General features: G+C 42.1%; 1 protein-coding gene across 1 annotated transcript in view; it reads right to left on the reverse strand.

Moving 5' to 3' along the window:
* Nucleotides 1-622: 622 nt before the first annotated feature.
* ACVR2B (activin A receptor type 2B) overlaps nt 623-24,442 on the reverse strand; it is a 105,315-nt gene continuing 81,495 nt past the window's right edge. Inside the window, exons 4-11 of the mRNA XM_051611169.1 lie at nt 22,977-23,128; nt 21,711-21,854; nt 20,510-20,653; nt 19,468-19,616; nt 15,753-15,867; nt 14,062-14,200; nt 11,563-11,693; nt 623-9,852 (exon numbers count right to left, since the gene is read on the reverse strand). Coding sequence (XP_051467129.1) covers nt 9,658-9,852; nt 11,563-11,693; nt 14,062-14,200; nt 15,753-15,867; nt 19,468-19,616; nt 20,510-20,653; nt 21,711-21,854; nt 22,977-23,128 — 1,169 coding nt within the window. The 3' untranslated portion in view covers nt 623-9,657. The remainder of the gene's footprint in view (nt 9,853-11,562; nt 11,694-14,061; nt 14,201-15,752; nt 15,868-19,467; nt 19,617-20,509; nt 20,654-21,710; nt 21,855-22,976; nt 23,129-24,442) is intronic.

Raw genomic sequence — 24,442 nt, forward strand, 5'->3', positions numbered from 1 at the left:
CCCCATGAACAGAGGGGTGCTGCTTCACACTGCTCCTGGCTCTAAAAGCAGCTCTAAGCAGTGAAACTCTCACTTCCAGCAGCTAACTGTTGAGGTATTAGCAGGCCAGCTTTTGTAAATCAGGTTGAAACCCTTTAGCTGATGATCCCTGTTCCTCATTGTCTGCTTTGCTCCTCTACTCAAGCTGGTGGAAAGGAATGGCAGACACCTCACTGCAAGATCCTAGGATTTAGCTTAATGTCCCCATCACTGGCAGTTGCAGCTATGATGGATGTGGTATTGATACCATTTAATATGCACATCATGCTCTGTGTGAATAATTCTTTGCTGGGAATGATAAGCAGTGTTATCACAGTGCTCCAAGAGGCAACACCTTTAAAAGGATGCAGCAATTTCAGTTTATTCCCTCTTGCCTTTAGAGGAATTAGCAAATGATATGTAGAAGTAGAGCTTCTACATAGTCTTAGCTATGCCTCTGCAGGGACCTTGTTAGAGATTTTGGACAGAAGAGATACCATTAAAACACCAAAACATTCTTCTATAAAAAATTAAATACTCCAGCTAGATGCCAAAGACAATAAAAGAACAATGATTTTTAACATCGCACCAACAAGAGAAGCAGTTACTTGTAATTTACTGTTTATTTTCATATACAAAAAGATAAACTTGAAATAGTTCTTTCTAGGTTTTTTCCTCCTATCTGTTGGGGTGTGGCTGCTTCACACAGGGCAAATACTACATTCATACTGGTTTATTCGGACACCCAGTGCAAAGCTGAAGCAGCAAAACTCCAACTTAGCAGATCTAATTTCAAACTTGAGACTCATTTCTAAAATACCACAGTAAAAAGGAACAAAGATCCACTGCAAATTCATGAACTATGATACAATGTTCTTGCAAAAATGTCTTCATTTCATAACTGCAATACAACGGATGTCTGCTTTAGGCCATTTTATATATATACATTTTATATATATATACACTTTTGCAGAATATATATATATAATATACATATATAAAAAATCAGCACACTTCAATCCAGAAGGGGTTACAGCAACGAGCTTAACTCTCTGTATACTTTTTTTCTTTAACCGGATACTTTAGTATAACTTTTGTTAACTCAGTAGTACAAGCTATCTCTGTTCTATATTTTTTTTATAGCTACAAGAGTGAAATATAACCTACAACATTTACATTTCACATATCTTGGTATACAAACAGTACTTATTGAATTTGAGCCAAGGACCAAAAGACTCTTTAAAAATTATTTCGCCATCTGATAGAGCTTCCTGTAATTTACACTTGGTTCATTCTGCAATCTTCTACATCATTTACTTAATCTCATAGTTTGAGTTTAAATCCATTCAAACTGGAAATCCTGGAGAAACAGGTTACTGCAAACTCTTATGTATACTCTATATATACAAGTTAAGTAACACAGCGTAATAAGACTTAGCTATTTATCCTAAAACTGATATACACATATTTCACTACGCTAGACAAGTCTTAGGATTTTTATTTTATTTCTTTAAATAAAGCACAAATTTAGAAGTAGCTGGTAAAACTTACAATAAGATGGTTTGAAATGACAAATGGGTAGGGTGAGATTTCTTTCTGCTGGTGCCAAAATATTTTCTTGTGAGTTTTGTACTATGCTGTGTTGTTTAACTGTATGGGTCCAAGGTTACATGCAGAAAGCTCTTTCCACAAGAATTGACATCAAACTGTACTTAAGTCAACTTTACAGTATAAAATTTGTCAAACTTAAGGACGAATGTGAAAATATTAACAGGTGAAAGATCAGCCTTTCAACTCTACCATGAGGATCATGCAGAATTCATAAGCAAGATAGTTGGAGCAGATTGACAATGGCATTGTGCGGATTTACGGCATAGAACTGAAGCCAAGAATGTTACTTAGTTTGCAGTAACCACCTCCTTCAATTCTCATCCTCCAGCATCATAGTTTTTCCTATGACTTTTGCATCATAATTATTCCATTGGAAGGCCAGCAGCATTGCAAAATGCCTCCTTCTGGGAGATTTTAGTCCTTTTATACATGTTTTACCAAAGATAACCATAAACCATCAATAGCCACAGAAATATTAGACAGTTGAGGGGAAAGAGAAACTTTCCATTTTCGTCTGTTACTAGTAAGTTATTAGCAATCAATTGCCAGTAATTAATTAATTTAATTAATTACCAGGAATAGCAAATTCATTACTGTTTGGATTGGAAATCTACTATTTTGTCCAAGTAAAATACAGACTGTAATGGATACAGCTACATGGATATATTTTTAAAAAACAGGTATTTGAGAGGGGAACATGTACAGTAAAACATTAATTGTCTAATTTTTTGTTGTTTTGGGTTTTTTTTTCTCCCCAGGAAATACATCCTGAACAGAATTCTCTTCAGCAAAGTACCACTAAGAAGTCACTGTGGTTAAAGGTCTGCTTTTATTACAAGATTCTTGGGAGAAGGCTGTTGGAAAAAGGGCCAGAGAGGATCTAGGTCTTCCCAACACATTGCTCTGGTGCCAAGTCCACCTTCAGGAGCTATGAAATGCTCCAACCTCCTCCTCCTCTGCCATGGTTGAATTTTGGTTTGGGTTGTTGTGGTTTTTTTTCTTTGTTGTGTGTGTTTTGTTTTTTACAGGGTGGTAATGCAGAGACCCTAATGACTAAAGAATTAATATTTTAATTGTCTAGGATGGTTACTGGTTAAACTTCAGTTCCTCACATCAGTCAAACAGTTGAATATAGTGTGGAGAATACCTTTCTTTTCACAAAAAAACCAAAAGCTATGGAGTTTTCCCAGAACATGCTAAAATTTTGCAATACTAGCCTTACAGAAATGTTACACACTGAGGCATTGTGGGTTTTTTTAACAACTGGAAAGATTAAGAGGCCTCTGCTTCAAAATAGGCCAAAAAAAAGCAGAAGTAGTGTTTTGATCACATCATCTGCCCATTTAAATACTGAAATAAAAGGCTAACAAAGGAAGCACTTTTCAGAAAACACTTTCTTGATCTATATCCAGCACAATGCCATTAGAGAGCTTCTGGTTTCAACGCTGGAAAACAAAAGTTTTTTTTTCCTTCAGTCCTTGGGGATCACTTTCATTTATATATATATGTATCATATATAGGTATATGATACATATATATAAACACCCATACATAGCAAGGTTCCTGTTTGTGTATGTTTTAATATTGTAGTATCAAGGAGAATCCAGATAGCAACACTGTTTAACATGAGGTTTGAGGTAATTGGTTCTTGAAATACCTGGATCACAGACTGCATCCAGAAATAACAGCTGGACAATGAAAACTGTTTTTTCAGACAGAAAAAACTAGTAAAAAGAAAATAAAAGAAAGCTTACAGCAGTTGCTTTTACATGGAAAAATAAAGGCACAACAGAATAGCATTACATTTCAGAACAGCTGGATAGACATAACACAAGTGTGATCTCTTTCTGTGGAAGTGTCCCAACAAAAAGGATTACTGCTTACTCAAGAGGTTATTACTTCAATCAGGGAACCGAGCGTCACCCTCAATATAGAGTTTTTAAAAAGAAGTCTCACGTAAGGGACCAGGTGTGTTTAGAAAGTGCTCCAGGAAGGAACGCATGCGCGCTCATGGTCCTGCTGAAATTGGATGGCGAGTCTCCCCATGGCTTCCATGGGGCCAGGAATTCACCAAGAACACAGATGGGACTCAGCAACTGCAGGAGCCTGCTCGGAGTCATTTAAGCACTGATTTCACTGTCCAACTGGCTTCAAGACAGCACTATGTATTGTTTGGTTTAAAGCTTTTTTCAATAACTCTTACCCTGCTGACACTGTGCTGTCAAGGTTTAGGGAATCAAAAAGATCAGTGTGAATTTCTGGTCCAAAGGGAAAAGTTAGCTTAAGTGAAAAGAATAATTTTAATTTGCTTTCTTTAATACTTTTGGAAATATCTTGGATCGGTTGCACACATTTGGAATGCTCTCTTTTAAAGTAGGACTTTGGACAAGACAGTGCTTCTTCCCTTTAGTGCCTTTGACCAAGACCGTGAAAGCTGACCTTGGGAACACAGAGCACATATCTGCATGTTCTGGTGAAGCCTGATTAGTTGTGTCACCTCAGAGAGAAGGAACTTCTAGGAATTGGTTTTATCAGGACTCTACTGGCAACAGCTCCTTACAGATCATATTGTCAATGCAGCAGACACAGCTGCTATAAACGGATACGGCAGCGAGCAAGATCAGCCTGGCTATTTGGTCTGAAGAAAATTCTTAACACCCTGACTTCACAACTCACTGCAGCATCATGGCATATGCCAAAGGACACACTGCTCACACATGGATACTCGCATGAATAATGAAAAAACTCTTCCTGGTTAAACTGAAGATGGTCACAGAAAAGCAATAAGCATCTTTAGCAGAAGGGATGTGACATTCAAGATAACCTAACCTTATACTCGGTGCCATCCTCAAAGCACGTCTAAGTACATCCAAACTTGCTCCTCAAACTGGTTTCAGACTAAACTTGTTCTATCCTCTAGACGTTGATGTAGTGCACACATAATTTAAATATTTTTAATATATATTTATTTATTTGCTGTGCGTACACAGACATTTCTCCCTTTTCCCTGCAGAAACATAGTAGACATTACAAAAATAATTTGTGGTATAAAAGAATTTTCACACAATGTAGAATTTTTGTTTGTATATGTAACTAAAATATATATATATATATTTTTCCCCAAAAGTAAAAAAGTCAAAATGTCCTTATTTTCCTCTATTATATAGTCTATTTTATATACAATGTTACCAAACAATACTCTGTATGTAAAAGTGATAATAGTTGGCGGGACACTTCCTGCTTAGCAACTTCTCTCGCAGTGTGGCTTGAAGAGGATTGCAGCAACAGCACTATCCCAACAGTAGCAACCAGCACCTTCCTCTGCAACATGAGTTTCTCCCATACTAAGCGAAACCAGATCTTTTCCCCTGTGAAACGGGGCAACAGTCTGCCTAGCGAGCAGCACAAGAGGAATGAAACGTGTCTTCTCCGGTTTCTGTACTGTGGTATTAAGGGGGATCAGGATTCCTAATAGCAAGGCCTGACCTGGAAATACACCCCAGCAACGTCACACTGAGTAGACCCAAGGCTTCTGCTGCTTCTACCAAAAACCAGCAACTTCAAGTGGAAAAAGCAACAAGTCAGGAGAATCCAAGGAAAATGCAGTGGAGTTTCTAGGGGACACTCACCGACCTTCTCTTTGAAACAAACATAGACAAGTGTGTTGGCACTTCCATAGCGGTAACCTTACCTAGCACAGCATATTCTGAAAGAGAAATTCAGCTGAAGAATGAGGCAGAATAAAAAGTGGTTTTGTCTTAAATGGAGAAAACTTTATGATCAGGACTAGCTGAAATCCTTACCCATAATAAGCCTGGTACTACTTAGTAGTTAGACTAGTTTAGCCTGTAGTTGGATGTAGCAGTTAAATAGTTAGACTGGTTTATAGCCATCTATAACATGCACACACATTTCAACATGAACCACGTGCCGTTTCCAGCCTTGCTGTGCTACTGAAATTTCATTAACAAGTCACAGCTCTTTCAACTCAAAAAAACCAATCAACCAACAGAAAAAACAAAGCCATTTTAGTTCCTGTGGTTATTTCCAGTTTCAAAATGTAAACTCAAACTTCCTCCACCTAGGAAACCAACCCAGCCAGTGCAATTAATTCATAAAAGGAGTTACACTGGAGAGACAGGAATCCCAGCTCCTAAAGTCAAGGAGACTTTTAAACCAGGATATTCAAGGTTAAGATTCACAGAAGAGCCACCATAAGAGGAAGGTGAACGACAATTCTGCAGCAAAGATTTTGAAGTTCTACTTCCTCCAAGTCTGAATGGGAAGTGAAATTTAGTGCTTAAGAGGTGTCGTACCCATCATATTCAAGGGAGTGTTAAGAAGAGCTGCAATTGCTTATTACAGCTACACCTATGGATGTGCCTGATTGCCAACTTGGAAAAGCCTCTGCAGTACTGAGCAGAACCAAAATCATGTTGTCAATGAGAGTTCAAATGCTAGATTAGCAGTGAGGAAACTATTTGCTTGACAGCTCAAGTGTTGAAAGACCAATAAGCTAATCAGAGCTTGTCTTCATTAATAAAATAAATGAAGACCAGTTTAAATGAACACCTTTAGCTAAACTGGCACAAGCTTGTAAATATGCAAACGTTCAGGATTTCTTTCTCTGCTGCGACAGCAAGACACACATACCTACACACATTTAAAATTTGTAACTGAGCACACACACAATTTTGGAAATGCTTTTTAAAATCAGTTTCTGAATCCTGTTGACAAGATGATCTATAAGGAACCATTACACGAGGGAAGATGTAATACTTCACAATTGACATTTGGTCAAGGTTTGTTTGGTCGTGCAGTTCCCCACAGAAAGATAAGCTACATGTGAGAATTTCCATTTATGCTTCCTCAAAAGAGAAGATTTCAGAGACTGTCTAATAGGCTATTAAAATCATATGGCACTTTCAATAAATACTTTAAAGCTTCTTAAAGAAATCAGGATAAAAAAGCAACTGCTGTAATAAGCCTGTTTTAGCCATAATACATCATGCTGAAGGAAAAAATCCAGAACAGCAAACAGATATTAACAGGTAAAAGACAGTACAGCTTTTTTCTTTCTGCAGGACTATGAGCTGGCTCCCATTCCCAGGGAAATGGGAGCAAGCCCACCTCGAAACAAGTATTCACTCAGACTTAACTGCTCTACGCTCCACCCCAACCCTCACATCACTTCACTTCTAAAACATAGTCACATTTTTATATAAATCTCAGTGCAGAAATGTATTAAACATGAACAAATACTGATCCCGCACACCTTGATGACTATGCTTAACATTAAGCGAGTGCCTTAAGTCATGACACCACAAGAGCTACCTACACACTTAATGCTAAGCATAGGTGAGTTGCAGCATCAGGCCCAAAGATGCCAACCACCACTGGGGACATCAGCTGGACAAAATGGTATCATTCTGTCTGGTTTTGTCAAGGTGTTCTCAACAGAAGCACATCAAAAACAGAAACTTCCAAACCTACACACGGAAATACAGTTACACGTGTACAAACTAATATGCACTATACATTCAGTAACTTGAAAGAATAGGTTAAGACTTTATTCAGATAGACAAATTAAGGCAATAATCTTAATGTCTCTTCAAGATACAGGAGCGTGTCCTCATTTGTGACCTGTAGGTTTTAAAGCTATATTTTTCAAGAAATATATTTTAATTTTCTTTATATTTTTTTTCCAATTAGTGATTTTTGTCTGCTTAATAAATTATATCTGTGCAAGGGTGCACGCTGACAATTTGGCAGTGTCAAGAAGTCCAATTCATTTCTATAATACAGACTTTTTACACTGTTTAAGGGTGATTAGTTCAGGACTGGATTTTGGCTTAACACAAAGAAATATTTAGAAGTTCTGGCCATCCAATGGACATAACTTTGTCAGCCTAGCAAGACACAGAATTCATGGTATATTCAAAATAAAAAAAAAATAAAAAGAAAACAGAACAAAAAGGAAAAAAAAAAAAAAAAAAAGATGTACTGTCCTTTCACTAAAACAGACCAAAAAAATAACAGAATGGAAACAGCCTTCACAAATAAGAGTGAATAATGCCCAGGTACCTTATATAGGCAGTTATTCTACAACTGTATATAGTTATTTACAATGGTGCTTTATAAAACAAACAAAAAAAATGGTAGCACTTCCTAAAAGATTTTGGAACTTTTTTTCTTTTTTTTCTTTTTTTAAAACTCCCTTGTCATAAAAGCCAACTTACATTAAAATATACTTACTACAAGACAACACAACTAACAAAATATATAATAAAACTCATACAAGTAGAAAATTCTGAGGTATTTCTGGTTTGAGGTGGTCTGTGGTCATGAAGTTTTTCATTTTTTTCAGTTTAAACCTCGGAAGCCACGTAACATTTGTATATGTGTGTGTGTGTTTTGTGGTATATTTCTTTTCTTTTTTTTAGGTTTTTTTTGTGTTTTTTTTTTTTAAACATTGCATGTTTTGCAAATTAAAAAAATATTTCAATGTTGAATCAGCAGCATTAGGAACATTCACTGACTAGAGCGAGTTTATGGCGTTCATAAGAGTAATGGTATTTTAGAATATGCACCACTTGAAGACAAAAGTTTTGTCACAGAGTAAGGAGAAAGCTGTGTCAAAGAAACCTGTGGGAGAGATGCTGGGATATTCCCTGCTGCTGCTCATTGCCTCTGCAGCCTGCACTCGGGCAGTTCATAGGCTTCTCAGATGCTACAGGAGCCATCTGCCACTGGTTCAGGTACTTCCACCCCCTCCCAACTCCAAATGAATAAGGAAAAAATAAAATTAGAGAGCTAGTTTTCACAGTTTTTCTCTTTCTACCACCTGCACTGGTAGCTTGGGCTGACAGATAATCAACCCCAAGGCCAAACTTACTGAACTGACTCGCACCAAAAGTGAGATGCAAAAATTTTCTCATCTTCTAGTATTTAACCAAATTGCCTCTGAGCACAGACTTTCCCATCTTCTGATTACACTGCTTGAAAGCATTCCTGCCCACTACCACCCGGAGTCGAAAATAAAAGGTAATTTCAGTTCTGGTTTGTTCCTTTACCACCCAAGCCCAGGATACTGGAGGAAGAAAGAACAAGCATCCTGCTCTACAACCCCTGGCTCTTTGACTCCGCTTTCTCCATACGCTGCAGCTATTAATACTCTGCCCAGAAATGTCCTTCCCCTCCTCTAATGGTTACCTGAGAAGTAGCTCCATAGCAAATGATGTTTCCCCAAATGCTGCCAAGTCCAACGTCACTCTCCCCACCCCTATTCTACGCTCCCCCCTTCAATTCTACCATCAAGAATTAACATTCTCCGCCCAGTCACTTTTTTTCTCCATGTTACAATGACACCCGTTAGATCCGTAAAAGACACATCTGCTGTTTGTTTTTCTTGAAGCTCACTTCCAAAAAATAAAAAAGAAACTGAAACCAAAACCAAAACAAAACGGGGAAAAAAAAAAATAATCCTTTTGAGGAAGGTGTGTTCTTTAGATAACAGTCTTAAGTTTCCTCCACAGTTTGCAGCATTGCGTTTTCTAAGATGGTTGTTGGTTTTCCTTTATGTCACAGATGCTCCACTCAGAAGACAGATGGATAAAGAGAAACCCAGAAAACTGAATGAAGTAAAAACAACTGAAGTGAGTTTGTTGAGGTTCTGAGGTACCTGCACCTTTTCTGCATTCATTAGTCGGCACCTGAATGCTTGCTGAAATGTCTTTTTTTTTTTTTTTAATACAGTAGAGCAATGTGCTGGTAAAATTGATCCAATCCAAAATAATAATAATAATAATAACAACAATAATAATAAAAAGTCAAGATAAAATAGCAGCTGCATTCATGTGTTTGTTGGATTTTTGTGTTTCTTGTTTGTTTGGGTTTGGTTTTTTTTTGTGTGGTGGGTTTTTTTTTTTAAACTTTTTTCCTTCTTTCTTTTTCTTTTTTTTTTCTCTTTTTTTTTTTCGTTGTTGTTTAAATCCACTGAGTCTGGAAAGACAAAAAGCGAACCAGGACTTAGATACTAGACTCTTTGGGCGGCAAGTCCACGTTGGTGACGGAGGTGACGATGGAGACGAGGCAGTCCGAGGTAGTGCCGTTGACGGATCTGCGGATCTGCGCGATGCGCTCCTCGACACAGCCCGCCGAGAGCCGAGCCTCCGCGTCGTGGTCCCAGCACTCTTCGATGGTCACGCAGAGCTGCGCCAAGCCCTGAGGACGACAAAGGAGGGGAAAAGCACCTTCAGCAACCAAGTCGGCTTCAAGGATTGCCTTTGCAGCGGATGGGGAGGTCCCACTTAACGCAGCTCAATGCTGTAAACTAAAACTAAGTATCGCAGAATCATAGAATGGTTTGAGTTCGAAGGGATCTTAAAGATCACCAACCCCCCTGCCATGGGCAGGGACACCTCCCACTTGATCAGGCTGCTCAGAGCTCCATCCAACCTGGCCTTGAACGCTTCCAGGGATGGGGCTCCACAGCTTCTCTGGGCAGCCTGTTCCAGTGTCTCACCACGCTCACACTAAAGAATTTCCTCCTGATCCCTATCCTTAATCTCTCTTCTTTCAGTTTAAAACCATTACTCCTTGTCCTCTCACTACAAGTCCCTCCCCAGCTTTCCTGTAGGCCCCCTTCAGGTACTGAAAAGGCCACTATAAGGACCCCCGGAGCCTTCTCTTCTTCAGACTCAACAACCTCAACTCCCTCAGCCTGTCCTCATCAGAGAGCTGCTCCAACCCTTGGATCACTTTTGTGGCCCTTCTCTGGACACGTCCCAACAGGTCCACAACTTTCTTGTGTTGGGAGCACCAGACCTGAACACAGTATTCCAGGTGAGGTCTCACCAGGGCAGAGTAGAGGGGCAGAATCAGCTCTCTTGAATAATTTCTCCATGGTACCCAAATTCCCATGAGATTAACTTTAAAAATTACACTAAACATATTTTCAGGTTTCAAGCTTCTGCTTTCTATGGATGTTGGGCTTGGCCACATCCAGCTTTTTTTTTCATAGCCCCAAAAGTACTTTTTTAATATCAAAATACACCCTGAGATTCAGCAGTTAAAGCTTTAAAACACAAGATATCAAATATTCCCATGATAAAACCATGAGAACGGGCAGCACCATTATCTGTTACCACAAAACCATTGCTTTGTTTGCAATCACTTCTGTAGATAGTCCCAAAATTACTGGATTTAACACTGCTGGAAGAGCACAGCTCTTACTTGAACCCTCATTTGAACCAGAACCTTCATCCTTATCTACAACCCACAACTCTCCTTGACTTCTAGGCAATTAAATAGTACACCTGAGTCTAACCAAAACCATGGCAGTTTGGCCAGAATAGAGAGGCATTTAGCTTCCTACTGAAGCCCTTTGAGATTTCATCATCTGCTCAGTTTCCCAGTCTGAAAAAACACCACCTCTTCTATTGAAAACACAAGCCTGAAATTATCTCTGGGAAACCCACACTGCATTTTGCTTCATTGTCTGCTTGCCTTCATGTCTAATTAATTTTTCATCAAAAAATTATGCCAAGTCTTGCATACTATCTAGCTTGTGAGAAAAATGTCTCTGATGATATAGATTGTTTTCTTTTTCTTAACGAAAGGGACTTTATTTCCCTTTCTTTCACCATATTAAAGGAGTCCTACTAAACCACCACAGGCTCCACATTCAGCACTGGCTGACTTAAAATCAGCTGGTTTACCCTCTAAATACAAGGCACAAATGGAAAGGGAGCATGAAGGTGTTGAGCAACCCCTCATTCTCCAGCACTGACTCTCTCTGGCACCAGGGAGCAGGACCATGCACCAGAGTGGAATGGTTAGCTTCCCTCTGGAGCTAACAAGGGATGCATAACCACATCCTTTGTTCCCATCACACAGGAAAACATTTTCCACCATTAACCAGGAGGGACGTACGGGGTGTTTCAGCCAGTGATCTTTGAACACAGGACGCATCTTCTTGTGAACCACCACTTCTTGCAGGTCCTCAAGGGATGGGTGCTGACCTATTTCTTCTTCGAAAGGCAGCATGTACTCATCCACTGGACCTAAGGTGCATATGGAGAACCAGGTTAGTACAGAAATGTCCTCTGCAGAGCCATGTCCTCCTCATGCATGAGTGAGTTGTGGCTCCAGAGCAATCTCAACCCACTACAGCAAAGCCTGAAGTTCACATGTCATTGCAGACAAATGCGATTGACATTCCTCCTGTAGAAAAGACTTTGTTGTCCCCACTGCTTGTCTGGCCAAAGCATTTTCCACCTCATCAAGTTACGGATCTGAACCCTCAGCTGGGCTTCCCTATCCCACTGCTCTCCTTAAAGCGGCTTGCCAGGTAGTCTGTGATTTATTTTAATAAAAAGAGTGAATCAGCCCATCCTCCTTACATTTTAGCATAGCAATTCAACACACAATAACCTAGGGGAAGGTTTCAGCATGAGCATAATTTCATTTTAGGCACTGTTGAGGTCAAGCATAGGAAATACTTATAATTTCTTCCTTTGTGATCTGGCTTGTTCATAGAGACTCCAGTCAGCCCTGACACACTGGAGCCAGATGCACTTGTCCCACGTGCCCACTCCTAAGTGCAAAATGATTTCTGAATGCTTGAATTATACCAGTTATGGCTGTGAACTGCCCTGGGCCATGGGAATGAAAAACTGTCATGAGTATCAGTGCAGATGCTGGACGGCAGCAGGAACTTCTGCTTATTGAAGGTCATTTGGCTTCTGGCAACGAGTAGATGCCCCCTCACAAACAGTAGCCCAGCTTAACTGATGGGCTTTTCAGGGTGTTCCACAGCATCACTTATGGTTTCTCAGTAGCAAGAGTGACATCTTTTAAGAGTGGAGATATTTCAAGAGGGCCTTTCCAGACTAAAATAAACAAGCTGACCACTTCTGCTGGTCAAGAGCTGTGACACCAACAACATCAGATTTAGGCACTCTGAAAAAAACAAAATCACTAAACCAGTTTATCATTATTCTTGTTGACACAATGCCAGTCACTAAACAAAACTGAAACACTCATTCCAGTGGATGGCACGACCTTCCTTTCCTCTTCCATCAAGAGGAATTCAAGGTGATGAAGAGCTGCATGGGTGATCTCCGAGCCAAATCTGCTGTTTACACAACATCACTTCTGAGCTAGAAGTGCAGATGAGGTTGAGTGTAATTCCCTATCATCCCAAAAGAATCCTTCCCGTTGATTTAACTGTGCTGTGAGTATCTTGGCCAGCTGCTGCCTGAGAAGAGTTGGAAGGAGATCACAAACATGACAAGCAAAAATACAAGTGGATATTTGAGGGGCCTCAACAGTGAAGGGTTATCCCTACATGAGTGAAATGGGCACCACTGTGTCACCCCACTCTGTCCTACCTCCCTGCTCCTCCAGCATTTTATCTGGTGAGATATTACTTTTTTGCAGAAGAGGTCTTCTCTTACCACACACCTGTGCAGACATCCTAATTATAATCAAGCTCCTTGGTTCCTAATGTAATACTAACAAAAACATCTGAAGGTCAGGTGAAGTACTATTAACTTATGAACTTGATATTCAATCCAGAGCACCCATATCTATACAAGAAGAGAGAATTTGAAGCAAGCAGCCTTAGAACTACTATTACAAAATCCTTGCTTCCCTGACCAGAGTGTCAAGGCCCTGCAAATGGCAAGAGTGTCACCAGTGGGCAGATGTGCTATGCAGACAGAAAAGATGCCCTATCTTACAGCACCATTTTAGGATATAAAACCTAGGAAAGGAGATGACTAAGAAGTTCATTCTCTCAGATCATTCAGCAGAAAGTGAGATCCTCTGAAGTCATAGATGGAACAAGAAACAAGGAGAGAGCTTGATCAGCAGAAGTCAAAGATTAATATGTAACAACTTCTGACAGCAGGGAAGTGGGCTTGCTGGCTCAGGAAGATCCTTCCAGCCCTGTGTTCTTGCTGTTTCACGGAAGTGTTTCACTTTGAGCTTTCCATTCAGGCTACCACACTGCCCTGCAGAAGTGGGGTGTGACAGACAAGCCAAAGCTGAGCACAGCTCCTACAGAGCTCAAAGCCTGCCCTGGCACATACAAGAATGCAGAGTGCCATGGAGAGCAGCACAGAGCAGGCTCAGGACTAAAGGACACCCACCACTGATGGAGGAATCACCTACACCATCTTCCTCTGAGTTCTCAGCCAATTTGCAATGTAGTTAAAAGATCTGGAGACTTGAACACTATGAAGATTATTATCTACAGAGAACGGCAGCTTAGAATAAAAGACAAGCAAGTGAACAACAGGTTAGCTGCTTACTAAAAATATGCCATTGATTTTAGATTTTTTTAAACAAAGTCAGGCTCATTCTCTGGGCCACTAAACCATGCTGAAACAGAGCCCTCCCCAGGGAAGAGACGAGCTTTATTCTTACCATCAACTGCTCTACATCTGGAGACTAGCTCCCACAACACCAGTCCCATTGCATACATGTCTATTCTCAGGAAGGCATCTCGCTGGAAGTTGATTGCTCCCTCTAACACTTCGGGAGCCATATACCTCCTTGTTCCCACCTATATGGAGATAAAAAACAACTCAAGTTACTGTCCAGTTGTGCCCATCAGCCTCTGCTGGTAGGAGACGAACGACAGCTGGTTTCATCAGCCTAAAGGCTACTTTTGCTAAAGTTGCACTTCAGTTGAAAAATAAGCAAAAGGGGCCTGCTTTTTCTGACACAGATTCTCATTAAGATCACTTGAGTCTAGGTAAGCTACATAAAGGAAAAAGCTAAAGTGCACAGCTATCTGTGTGATACTCATTTAGCATAGGCTACAGGTCTAATATAAATTCAGAATGGTGGGGTCAGTACAGATGAAATCCTGCCTCCTCTGCATCCCATTGCTGTTCCAGCAGCACATGCTGCATGAGAAAATGCTGTCTTTGGAGATGCATATATATAATACCCTGAAGTCAAGTCAGATTTGGTTATCATAGTCATTGGAAGTTCAATCCCCTTTCACTAAAAAAGCATTAAATATATTAAAAATATATATATATTAAAAAAAAAAAGCAAAATTGATGCATCTTGAAATGATAGGAAAAGGTGGTGGATTGACAGCCCTGGATAAAACAAGGCTCCTGCATCCACAGGAGAAATAAAGCTTGAACCCTGTGAAGTCTACCCTGCTCTGGCTTTCTGTGGTCCATTAAAGATCCCCTCTAGCTTGGAGGGGATTCAGTTGTTGTTATAGTGCCTTGTTGTGTTTAGTCCAAGCAGAGCCATCCTGAGCTTCTCATGTGGTTGTGGTTATATCCATGGCAGAATTATAGCCCTTAATGTAGGAGAGTGGAGAGCAGAGCAAGGACAAAACCTACCTTTTTAACATAAGAACTGAAATGCTTTTAATATTTTCCTTTAGGAAATTCTCATCTTGCTGTTACCTGAGGCAGCAGGGACAGAGGGAAGCCAGGACACGAAAAGGTATGGAAAATACTGGAAAAGCCCAAATGAAGAGGGAAAAAATGAGGAAAGCTGGGGGCTGGCTAACCAGAAAGCTGTTCACTCCTGAGATAAAGGCAAAAAAGAAGCAGGACTGCATTGGAGATGGGGTACTCATAAAACCCTGGAGGCACACAAAGGGGATGCTGGCCTTGCTGTGCCCTGGCATGAGAGCAGAACAAGAGGCCACTTGCCTCAACACAAAGGCAGAAAATTAAGAACCCATAAAAATGTAGAGAATTGTTTCTACAGCGCGCAGTCAGCTCACAAGATCTGCCATTGCTAAAGGTCACCCAAGCAGCCAGCCTTGCTGAATTCTTAAAATTAAATGAATAATTTTAGGAGTATTAATATTTAACACCAAGACAACAAAGAGTCAGCATGTCCTGTTTTCGAAGGAAGAAGCTGCCTGCCCCAAGGCCAGGGACTCCGCCTGCAAAGGAGTCGGGAGGGTCCGAGTGCTCTCCCTACTCACCTAGATCAAAGCAGCTCCTGGAATTTATGTCTGAGCACAAGCTTTTAGGGAAAACATATTTCAAAGAGAATTAAATGCATCTATACAGATTACCTCCCCACTCCTGAGGAGCCCAAGTTTTTAAAATGTTATTGTTAAAGATAATGATTACCTGTCCATGAGTGTCCCCTGGAGGTTTTCCAGGCTCAAATCGTACAGCTAGTCCAAAATCGGCCAGCACTGCTGTCAAGTCGTTCTTCAGCAAGACATTTTTACTCTTGAAGTCCCTAGGAAGAAGCCAAGAAACAAGTTTGGGACAGGTTTATTATGACACGCGTCTAAATCACATTGCAACACACCACGTTTTAAGTCTATAAGCTTAGCAGCCCCCAGTAAATCAGCTCCTTCCCTTCTTCCCCAGCTTCCCGGCAGGACCAGTGCTGGCATATTCAGCTGCCCGTGTCCCCAAAACACAACAGAGCAGCCCTGTACTGCCTGGCACAGAGTCAGCTGAGGGCTACACTGAATTGACCTCAAAATAAAAGCAAGGACTGATACGAAGGGGGTATTTTAATTAAAGCAGGCAGCATAAGGCACTATTTTCTTGCTCTGAGCACCAGCTGTGGACCACTCACCTCTGTGCACTTCTTCTATTTCTCACGCCCAACAACAAATGCAAGACAGGTTAAGGGGGGTGCACTTACTCTTTATCCTAGTAAGCATGTTTGCTCCTCTCTACAAAATTAGATCTTGCTGGAAATTAGCAGATGCTGGTGGGACTCTCTTCACCCTGACTACACACTTCAACAGACTTTCACCATAGTCATCTATTACACTTATGTTTTAATTGCTGGATCAGTGTTCCCTGGAGAATTTGGAGGGTTGGAAAGCAAGCAGGAAAGGGGGTGAACCCACACTCAGACTAGCTGTCAGGATCACAGCGGGCAGCTGACAGGCAGGTGTAAGCATTTGCAGGAGAGATGGTGGTTCTGTGCTTGAAGGTGGCTTTAAGGGCACATTTGTGTCAGTCTTGTGCTGCAGCAGGATTGCTTCAGGGCAGCTCAGGTAAATCTGCAGGGGCTGGAAGGGGGTAGTGGAGGAGGGTCACACTAAGATGCCTAACCAGTCCAGCTCTGTTCCCTGGGCTTCCCACATTTTCATCTGAAAAGGAATGCTTGGCAATCTAATTAAATTACAGACCTTAGACAGCAGATGGCAATTGTCCTGTATGCTCAGCATTATAATTTCCCTATCATCAATTCACTCGGTGACCCTGCTGATTGCAGGACATTGCAGGCCTGCACAAAATAATTAATGAGGGCAGATACAATTGTTCTGCACTGGAGAGACCTGTCAAAATTCTTTGGGAAGAGAGAAACTGCTAGACACCATAGAGAAGAGCTGCTTGCTGCGGCCTCGGATGCCAGAGCACCAACTCCAAGCACCACAGCAAAAACTATCCTGTATCATCCAGCCCCTGAGTCTGAGCTTAAAAAAAAAATCAGGAAAAAAAGGATTTTTCCTTTCTAAGCTACACACAGAGTGATGGGCATTTCTGCCTTGAGGACTAAAATGGGGGAAGTGAGTGTGAAGTTGGAGACATTATACAGCCAGGGAATCCCAGCAGAAACCAGCCTCCATCACCTCAGGGGTTTCTAGGGACACAGCACAGTTCTGCAGAGCCTGCAAAACATTTGTACCCCTCCATTACCCACAAAAAACCACCATTTATCTAACACCTGCCATCTTAGAGACTGACTGCTTCCATGCTATAGCAGTATCCCCACGGGCTTAGAAAACAGCCATCATCTAATGACACAGATAAACCCCTTTGCTCCGTCAGCATTAGGGGATTGCGCCGTCCGGGATGGTGCAAACTGTGCATGGGATTTTTGCAGAACAGTGGCTCAACAAAGACCACACCAAAATGATTAGACAGTTTGCCTGAATGATACGTTTCCAAAGCAAAGTGAGGATACAAGCCAGGAGTACTGTATGAGTGTTGGCTGTTGTTCACCCACACTGCCCTCTGCAACAGTTATCAACTACATTCTGACACACAATGCAGGCATTTCCCTTTGTGCTTCCTTTTTTCCTCTTATTTCCATACATTTCCCCATTTTTCCATGCTTTCCTTCCTTCCACAAACCACCCTGAGCTGGCAAGTATGAGCTGCAATGGTCACATGTCCAGGACAGGGAGATAGACCTGATCCAACCCATGCCAAGTAGACCTCCCACTAACACCGTATGCATTGGACCAGCCTAAAATGGTCACTGATAAACCAAAGTGACCTGAAAAGAAGAATATATCCTTTTCCATGTGATGTTTCAAACTAGGGAGTAAGAGAGTGAGCGGCCCATGAATGATGGGTGCATTAACTCAATTCGGACACCGAAGGTTTTATTTTCAGCTTCCACGTGGGGGCACTTTCGCTCCAAGCAGCGATCCCGTAACCTTAATCCTCCTTGTAGTGCCGGGGGCTGGTAAGGAAGGAGTTGGCTGAACCCCTGCCCAGCAGTGATTCGGGGAGTCCCACCTGGCAACTCCAGCTCGCATTGTGTGAAGCCATTCAAAAAATACCCACCCACCCTTACTTAAAATGTATTTGGTGTTTTCCTTTAAAACAAAAATAGAACTAAAAGGAGTGGGGTAATCCAAGGGAAATCCCCTGTGTCCTGAAATCCCTCTTCCCTAGGTATGTGCTAAATTCACACAAATGGTGCATTCTCCATCTTTTATCATTTGCTGACTGGCTGGGGACACTAATGAGCATGATCTGTTGCTTTAAAGCCTTTCTATAGCCTTTCTCTGCCCCCCACCCTCAGGAATTTTCATGTATAAACCACTGCTTTTATTCCACAGGGACAAATGTCAGGGACACAGGGGTCAGCTCCAGGAGCAGCACAAAGGCAGCTGCAGGCTCTTTCAACAGCCCTCAGATGCCTTCAGGTTCGGGGAGGGGGGCTGTTTTGGGGGCAGGGACACCCCTGAACAAACAGGGATTACCTCTGCCGTACATGAAGACAGCCCCGCTAGATCGGGTGCAAATTGCTGCAGCTGGTCCTGCGGTTTAAATCCCTGCCAGATGAAATGTGGTGGGTGGAAGGGAAGTACAGTGTGTAGCCCACAGAAATCCCTTCTGGAAAACTCCGCCCTCCTGCTGTGCCACTAGCAAACAGCTTGGTAGCAATGCTTTAGCCCAGGGCAGGCAACATGGGACTGCAGAGAAGGGCTAAAACAAGTATTGTTGCAATAAGAATGGTTTTACCCACTGGTTTCTGGATTCTTGCTGTCCCCGTGGTGCTGCCACCCGGGTGGGTTGAAGTGTGTGCCAAGAGGTCTAAGAGGGACCTCCTGGCATGATTTGGGCACTACAAAACTACAGTGAAAAATAAACAGCAGCCATTTTCTGCATTTCTACATTTTCTCCTTTTCCTACCTAATGATCAAAAGCTCTGTGGGAAGATAGAGGAGTTATCAGTCTAAAATACTTAAGAGAAAAATCAGAATCTTGGTACAGCCACAGAAATATACGGATTTAAGCACAGTCCTTTGAAAGAGCAGCTCTGCAGCAACCAAATTTCCCTTCCCACTATAGGACAGGAGAAGAAGTGATGGAAGAGAGAAGCACCTACCCTTTCAGACATTTTCCATAAACCACTACCAACCATACCAACTGTTTCACAGACAAGCTGCTGGTTACTTGCCCTTCACCATTTCATACGTGGTCAAAAAAAATTCTTGTCTTAGCATAGGACATGTTAGGTTAAAAGGCATTTACTTCCTACAAGCACAATCTCATCCTCCAATCAACAGCATCATTTCAAAGAGGCTGTGAACATTTGAACACAGCCCTTGAACAGTGCCAACAAAAGGGGCCATACCTGTGTGCTATAGCAGGTTTGTGTCCTTCACCTTTGCACCAAGGGACATCTTCATGTAGGTAGGATAAGCCACGGGCCATTGTTTCTGCAACATGGCAGAGCTCATTCCAGCTGATAATATTGCCCTTCAGATAATCCGTCAGAGAGCCCTGCGAAACGGGACATCGTACGTTCTGAATTGCAGACCCTGCCTCATGACAAATGTATCAACTCATCAATTCAGAAAATGGTTTTAAAGAGCGCTTGAGAAATTGGAACCTTGGTTTAACAGGGGAAAAAAATCACTAGCAAAAGTAAAAAAGAAGAAACAAAAGCCAGAAGCGTTCATGAGTCCTCAAGCCCTCTTGTTGACAGCACAGAAAGTATCTGGATCTCTAAAAGGAGTCTACTGATCTGCCAGGGAAGGAGAGGGAGGTAAGGAAGGGACAAAATCAACTCAAAATAGGGCAATTAATCTAACTGAAGAAAGGGGAAAGCCTTCCATGCAAGATGATGATGTATCATATGAACTGGTTGTGGCAATAATTGACTCAGTAGACCTTGGATTAAACAGAGTGATAACACTTCTGGCTCAACCCCAGATTTGTGCATGTTTGCTTTATTTTAAGTGTTGGTTATGTCTGATAACTAAAGCAATCCATGAAACATGAGATACACCCTGAGCTTCAAAAGCAAACATGAAGCCCATCTGCAAAGGGCAAGTTGGGACTGTGACGGTCTGTGACTCCCAGCTCCCACATGCTCATCTGTGCACAGTGACCACCACATACATGGGCTGTGGCCTTTTGTGCCTCTCTCACTCCCCATGTCCTGCCTTTATTAATCCTATGTTTGTGTAGGAATGCCTTGAAAGCTAAAGGAAGGGCCCTAGGATGAGGAGAGCAAGAGCAGCTCTCCACTACCATAGAGCCATGGCTCATCTGGGACAGCTTGGACAGATTACAAGGGAGCTTCTGGGAGAATAATATTAGAGGCCAAATCCTGCTTCTTCACAACCATTGCCTCTCTGTCTTCCCAAAATGTATGAGCAATGATACATTACCTTGTCGTGAAAAGCTGTGATCAGCCAGAGCTCTGTCTCTAGGTTTGTCCCTCTTTTCTCTGCTGCGATAAATTGCAAAAGGTTTTCATGCTTCATGCCAGGAGTATTGAAAATCTCCCTCTCGCTCTGCCAAGATTGCTTATCCTACAGCAGGGAGAAATGCACCATCAAAGATCACGTTTCCCTTTAAAGTAAACAGCTCCTTCAGCTCAGTCAGAGCTGCTCACATTCCTCTTAATATCATCCTCCAATGTTTGGTGTGATGTATCCCTTCAAAATTAGGCTGTTTTCCTAAAGGGTAGATGCTGGAGAAAGGCTGGAAGTTGCTGCTCTCAGTCTCCCTTCTCCAAAATCATCCTCAGCTATTCCTAAACACGTGTGGAGAGCGTAGGAATCCAAACCCAGCCTCACTGAGAAATAAGATTTGTCAAGATTTCCTAGGACTGCTTGCAAGAATAAAGCTTGTGCATACAGCACCCAGATCTGCACTGCAGCTGTAATTACTACAATTGTAAAATCTAATCTAGGCTCTATTGAATATTTACTAGGAGGTCACATCTGGCTTGGACAGAAGATGTACAAATCTCCTTTAGCAACACTGCAACAACAAATACAGGGCAAAAAATTAACCAAGAACGAGATAGTAGAGGAGCACAAAGATGTTTCAGTCATTCTTCCTTCATTTGACTTTTGATTGCTTTACTCTTTACATCTGCAATTCCTGGAGAGTCAAGTCAGGAGTGTTCAAAGGTTTCCTAGAGCAGAAGATGTGAGCTGACAGAAACGCTGCAGCGCAATTAGCTTTCACAGCTCCAGGGCTGTGCCTTTGTAAGCTGCAAACTGTTTGCTAGGTTTGGGTCTGGATTTATAATCTACCCAGGCAGGACACACAAAGGCTTTGGTCCTTTGTGTGCACTTTGGGCATCGCAGCTGCACGCTGCCTCCCTGGGCTTTAACAACATGGACATTTGCAGCAAAGTTAAGATACCCTGTAGATTTCAAAATGTGCCTGTGTTTGCCCTTCTTGCAACAACTACTACTGCAGGAACCGCTTGGTAATGAGACAACACAGAGAAAAGTATAGGAAGGGTCCTTGAATTTTTCCCCCCAGCAGAAGAGTCCAAATGCACCTTTGTTATGGTCATCTCAGCACCAGTGAGGAAGCCCAACAAGTGAGAACATAATGCAATGCTCTGCTCACCTGAATAGGAAAGATTTTTACTGCTACGTAGTCATTCATCAGCTGAGCCTTCCACACGCAGCCAAAGCGTCCCCTTGCCTTGATCTCCAAGAGCTGCAGAGGCTTTAGACCAACCAGGGGAGAAGGGGGTGGTGGGCCAGGGTCCTGCACGAGAGAAAAACACTGTCACAAACTGAAGCTGGACTGAAAAACAAAAGGAGTGGAGGGATGGAGAGACTGTGTGGGGAGAAAGAGGCATAAAGAGGTGACGTTTTATTTAACACAAACTATTTAGATGTGCTGTTTGTAGCAAGAGCAGCCCAAAATGTCCCATCTTGCTTTGCAGGGTATTTGTATAGAACATATATAACAAACCACACCTCCAAGTATCACTCTGTGTGTCAAAGTACTGCTTGCCATCCTCTGGCAAAACCTGAATTCTTCAGTGCTTTCAAAGCAAGAGCTATTTTGGGCTGTAAAACACCAATGACCTCAAGGCTACCTCCTGCCAAAAGCAGGAACTTTTTGATCTTCGTGACCCAACAACCAACTACACCTAAAACCTCCTGCTGCTTTGCACTTCATTAGGCATGTTTCACATAACCCTAGCAATGGGCAGTTAACAGGTCTGTCAGCATTATAAAGATGGTATCTGTTAAACTTCTGCATTTGTTCAGGAGAGCAATGCAACCCCGGGAGCTCCATCCTATCTGCTTTCAGATGGGAAAGGGTCACAGTATGGGATGTAACAGGCAGAGGAGGAGGGAGAGGCAGCTGCTTGGCCCTTCACACAAGACCAGAAGGCTCAGGGCACAGCAGAGCCAGCAAGGACCAGTTCCTGATGGTTTTGGGCCATGAGGATGACCTGCATGCATTCTCTTATGGCTCATAAAAACTGAGCTTCAACAAGGAAAGCATCTCCCCTCACCCTGTAGGTAGGAACTTTATCAACTCTTTGATCTCTGCTCCTCCGTGAAGCTGGCTGAAATCAGGCAAGGGAGGAGGGGCAGCCACCAAGAAGGGCTGTGTAACTCTATCCCTTAGGAATCTTGGGCATGGTGATAACCCCATCTAAACCCATCAGCATCACAAGGGATGCTGCCACTGCCACAGAGGCCAACTGTATCACCAGCTTCAAAAAGACAGAGAAGAATAGTTAGGCCACCTGAAAAGAGTGAAGCAGAAGTGGATGTGAACATATACTGAGTAGTCTCCCTGAGGTTTTTGGACCTCTCGTAAAGTCCAAATACAGGAGAGTGACTTGGGAAAGCCCAGATTCTCCCTCACCTCGTTTATGTCCACGTGCCCGTAGGGAGGCTTGCGGTGCCGGTACATCCAGAAGGCCAAGAGGATGGCGATGGAGAGGACAGCGATGGGGAGCAGCGAGTACACCAGGATGTTGAGCAGGGGGGGTGTCGGTGGCGGCGGCTCGTAGATGACTGGAAGAAAAGAGCAGGGTAAAAGAGGGAAAGGACCTTTCAGGCATGCAACAACACTGTCAGCTACATGGCCAGATGCAACCAAACCCTGTCCTGACAATGCTCAGTGGCATGTCCCACCACATCCAATGGCATTCAAAAGGCTTCGTGTTTACTCGTTCCCATATGGCTATTACTAATGGAGTTACAATGGTCCAAACCACACTTTGCAAGCTGAGCTTTACTTCAGAGGGGCATTTCTTGCTGGGATGTGTTACAGCCAAAAATTTAGTCTTCTTAACCCTTGAAAATGTATTAAATGAGCAGGAACTCCCTTGCAGCCTTGCTTTGCCTTTCACAGTGATTGACAAGATGTCAGTTTTTAGTAAAATGCTGCCGAAGCCACAATCAGCTGCACTATTCCCACAGTAGTTCTTGTTCCAAATTACATCAGTGCAGTTGAGACACAAACAATGGGAATACTAAATGGAGCCATGTTGCTATGTTGGAGACAGGGAAGGAAAAAATAGCAAGACTTGCCAAATTAAACAAAAAACTGTGAGAGAAAGAATATTTTCTACGAGGTTGCCACGGGTACATTAATAACAGGAGATAATAAAACCCATGTAAACAATTAAAATCCTAACAGGAAAGCTCAGGCAAATCTGATAATGGTCTACTGGAACATCTCAGAAAATACAGGTAGTTGATAGCAAAAAAAAGCATCCTAAGGAAAAGATCCACCTGCTCTAATAATTTTAATTGAATGATACTTTAGTCAGACAACAGCTAAAAGAATCATCACCCTTCTATTAGCATCTGAAGAATAGCATCTGCTATTACTTCTCTTCCTTGAAGTATATCCACTCTGCCAGGTGACACACACACCCATTTCCTTTCAATCCCCAGACCAAAAAAAGGCCAATCAACAGCAAAAAATCCTCAGTGCCCAAGATATTTGGAGACCTATGACTTAAGAAAATTAATGAAGAAGGTGTCATACACCTTCTAAGAGTTGAAGTTGATCCATATTGTATAAAACCCACCACTCTCTTCCCCTTGTGTGGGATTTTGTTTTGTAAGAGCCTGCTGTGAACAACCACCATAAAGGAAATCTAATCCTTACTGGTGAAACACGAGGTGGTGGTGCAACACCCTTTACCCACAAAGTGAAACAACATTAATAAGCTATTCTTGAAGAATCCCAGCAGAAGGATTTCAGGGCTTTGTAACAAAAATCGCACTTTGTGTCATATTGGATGTATTTATTTGCTCAGCATCCACTGGAACAGGTTGCCCAGGAAAGCTGTAGAAGCCCCACTCCTGGATGCATTC

This window comes from Apus apus, chromosome 2 (genome assembly GCF_020740795.1).
Source record: "Apus apus isolate bApuApu2 chromosome 2, bApuApu2.pri.cur, whole genome shotgun sequence".
NCBI lineage: Eukaryota > Metazoa > Chordata > Aves > Apodiformes > Apodidae > Apus > Apus apus.